General features: G+C 36.8%; 1 protein-coding gene across 1 annotated transcript in view; it reads right to left on the bottom strand.

The window, feature by feature from the left end:
• LOC101304462 (G-type lectin S-receptor-like serine/threonine-protein kinase At4g03230-like) overlaps positions 1-3853 on the bottom strand; it is a 14907-nt gene that overhangs the window by 8548 nt on the left and 2506 nt on the right. The window contains exons 2-8 of the mRNA XM_004295317.1: positions 3711-3797; positions 3084-3559; positions 2896-2986; positions 2722-2805; positions 2055-2345; positions 1768-1949; positions 1373-1468 (exon numbers count right to left, since the gene is read on the bottom strand). Of these exons, the coding sequence (XP_004295365.1) occupies positions 1373-1468; positions 1768-1949; positions 2055-2345; positions 2722-2805; positions 2896-2986; positions 3084-3559; positions 3711-3797 (1307 nt within the window). The remainder of the gene's footprint in view (positions 1-1372; positions 1469-1767; positions 1950-2054; positions 2346-2721; positions 2806-2895; positions 2987-3083; positions 3560-3710; positions 3798-3853) is intronic.

Below are 3853 nucleotides of genomic sequence, written 5' to 3'. Positions count from 1 at the left end.
GAGGTTAGGAATGATAAGTACTCCTATTCAGTGGACCTCTCTACTCGTACTTGTTCATGTGTGAAGTGGCAGATTAATTGCTTCCCATGTGCTCATGCACTTGCTGCTATACAAGGTGCAAGACTTGATGTGTATGATTTCATTGATCCTTATTTTACTGCTGAATACTATAGGATGTGTTATAGCTTTCCTATTGCACCTCTGAGTAACGTGGATGCCTCTTGTTCTTCCACTGAGGACTTTATACTACCTCCTGTTACAAAGAGGCCGGCTGGGAGGCCTAAATCAAAGAGGATAGCATCTGCTGGTGAGAAGAAGCTGATTCGATGCGGTCGTTGTAATAAGATGGGCCATCATAACAAGAAGAGCTGTACGGAACCTTTGAACATGTTGTTGTAGTTTCTTGTACATCCTTCTGGTTGTTAGTGGATGTTTGGAATTTGTTGTTTTTTGGATGTTTTTTGAACTATATTCAGATTTCTCTCTATTGTAAGGATTTTGATTGAAGATTTTTGTGATGTTCATTATTGTGGAATTCTCTTGACAATATTATTATGTTCAGATTTTGTTGTTCTGCAGCCTAACACATACTTTACTAGGGGTAGTAAAGTTTCCAAAACCTCAGTTTTTGTTGTTTTGCACCCTAGAACATACTTTACTAGGGGTAGTAATATTTCCAGAACCTCAGTTTTTGTTGTTCTGCAGCCTAACACATACTTTACTAGGGGTAGTAATGTTTCCAGAGCATAAAAAAACACAACTAAGGGGGTAGTAATGTTGTTCTTCACCCAGTAATAAACTTTACTGAGGGTAGTAATGTTTCCAGAATATCAGATTTACTTGTTCTGCAGCCTAAGACATACTTTACTGGGGGTAGTAATGTTTCCAGAACCTCAGTTTTTGTTGTTCTGCAGCCTAACACATACTTTACTAGGGGTAGTAATGTTTTCAGAACCTCAGTTTTTGTTGTTCTGCACACTAACACATACTTTACTAGGGGTAGTAATGTTTCCAGAGTATCGGATTTTGTTGTTCTGCACCCAAACACATACTTTACTAGGGGTAGTAATGTTTCCAGAGTATCAGATTTTGTTGTTCTGCATCCAAACACATACTTTACTGGGGGCAGTAAAGTTTCCAGAACCTCATTTTTTGTTGTTCTGCACACGAACACATACTTTACTGAGGGCAGTAATGTTTCTACAGCATAAAAAAACACATTGCTGATGGTAGTAAACCATTACTTTACTAGGTATTAAATTCCCTTAAATTTACATGAAAGTTTCAAAATAGAACTTAAAATTGGATCTCAGTCTTAGTTGTGATATCTGTCCACATAAATCATTTGTTTAATTTCGCAAACTCCTCTAACATCTTCTTCCTCATTTGGTTGCCGCCTTCTTGGTTTGTATCCAACCCAGCACACATTGACTCCATATAATGTAGAACAAATGGACCACAATCAGACCTGCCATAAATCAAAAGGCTAACTATGTTAATAACTTATTTTGACTGAGAAAATAAATCTGAATATCAATGTACATTACTACCCCCTCATTTATGCTGTTCTACCCCGCTAACAAAAAACATTTACCAAGGGTAGTAAACTCTCAAAGCATCTGGTTATGTAGTTATCAACCCTAACAAACAATGATACATGTACAAGAAGAATATTCATGTACTTACGATGATACATTTTGCTGGGGGCATGTGCGGTGTTCAGTCAGTTTGTATGGTTTATTATGGATGTTATTATCAATAATCCACCGTCTGGTCACCTTTTCATCGTCAGTCATTTTCACTATGTTGCTATGTTTTCTGCCTTGACTGTCCTCGGGTGCGTAATCAATCGCATAATCTTCCCTGTATTCATTCTGGTCAAGGTCTTGGCTCAAAGAAAACAGAGTTGTATAGTGTATACGTTTGATGAACTCCTTGATGTGCTTCACCTGTATATTAAGCAACAAAACAATTTTTAAACATTAGTTAACCTTAACAATTGAATGCTTTGCTATTTTTTTTTTTAAATAAAAATGTTTTGATTGTTTACTCACCACTGCTTTTGCATTTTTGAAGTGAAAGTTGTCTTTTTCTTTGTACGGTGTTGGCAGCGAAGAGTTCATGTGATAAAAGCGTTTGTTGATGTTGTCAATCAGCAGCAAAGTGTAGTGCAGGCTGGTCCCGTGATGTAACGGAATGAAGACCATCTGCTTTCCAAACAGGGTCCAAAGTGGGTTATAGAAGTTTTCCTCTGTACCGAGTTCATAACCACTTTTGAAGTCTCCAGTTGTTCCTCCACTTAGCTTGTGCAGTTCCAACATTGTTTCATGCTCTATGACATCCTTCTGCATTTAAAAAACAAATATGATTAACCTTAGATCAACCAACAGATATAAATAACATTTTACAACCCATAGTAAACTTTACTGGGGTTAGTAATGTTCCAGAACCTCAGTTTTTGTTGTTCTGCAGCCTAACACATACTTTACTAGGGGTAGTAATGTTTTCAGAACCTCAGTTTTTGTTGTTCTGCACCCTAGAACATACTTTACTAGGGGTAGTAAAATTTACATGAAAGTTTCCAGATGGTATCCTCACAGTCATTATAGAGATCAAATGAAAGAAGAATAAATATACATAGCAAAAACTTAAGTTTACTACCCCTAGTGCAAAACAATATCTTGATGAAAATATAAGTTTTATTGCCCCTAGTAAACTTACCACAACCTCGATGTTCATGAATCCAACAGGAAGTTTGGCAGCTTCTGCCCTTTCCTTCAACAACCTCATGTACACTTGCAGGCTCTGCGATCATAACATAAGTCAATATTATTAAATCTAAACTTCACTGAGTGGTGCTAATAAGGTGATATTATTTATTTTTTTATTACTCACACTCGACAATATGTCTGAGTGTTCGATGATCCTTTTCAAGTCACTCTTTGATAAACAGTGCCAGCCTTCAGGACATGTCCAGTACGCTTCACTGTAGAAAAACATTGAATTCATACCCCAATTAAAACAAATATATTTTTGTAATTTTGCATAAGCAAACTGTAAAGTTTTATATAACTGAAACTTACTCTTCCTTTTTGTTCGGGCGGGCTTCAAACCATTGTTTGTAGTGCATTTTCAAATCATCGCCCAGTGAATCCCATGTACTGTTGTCACACTTCAGATTCTTGATTATAATTTTTTTGTGGACTTGAATGTCTTTTGGAGTGCCGTACTCCCAGTCAGGATCCTTTGTTTTCTTGGCGTTTCTAGGGTTCAGCTTCACATTTCTTTCTATCGACATCGGATCCATTGCTTTCCTCTTCTTGGAATAAGTATTCATCTCTTTATCCTTTCTTGTTGCTGTTTGTTCGGTCGATGAAACTTGGGACTGAACTGTCGCAGAGACGTCATTGTCCTTTTCTGTTGCTGATTGTCGGACGGATGCAGCTTGGGACTCAACTATCTTATCTAAATTACAGATGTCATCATCTGTGAGTGGCAAGTCCTCATAGTCGATTACTGGAGATACGTGATTCAGTGGTTGTTCATCATGTATCACAGCCTTCACAAAATAAAATAACACATGTTATTCTCAGATTTTAAACAATAACAAAACGTTTACTACCACTAGTAAACGTTTGCCTGGGGTTTACTACCTTGCAACACAGTTTCCCTATTAAGTCTACTACCCCCTAGTAATTTTATATTCTCACCAAAGCTTCTGGTTGATCATCTGCAGATTGTGTTGTTTGTGCAGTTCCAACTTTGAACTTGACTATCAGGCTTCTGTTCTGGTTTTCCTGATTTTTAATTTAAAAAAAATTAGTTAACATAATAAAGAAAACAAAATAAAGTA

The sequence above is a fragment of the Fragaria vesca genome, linkage group LG3 (assembly GCF_000184155.1).
Source record: "Fragaria vesca subsp. vesca linkage group LG3, FraVesHawaii_1.0, whole genome shotgun sequence".
NCBI classification, from domain to species: domain Eukaryota; kingdom Viridiplantae; phylum Streptophyta; class Magnoliopsida; order Rosales; family Rosaceae; genus Fragaria; species Fragaria vesca.
This window is presented reverse-complemented; position numbering and strand designations above follow the sequence as displayed.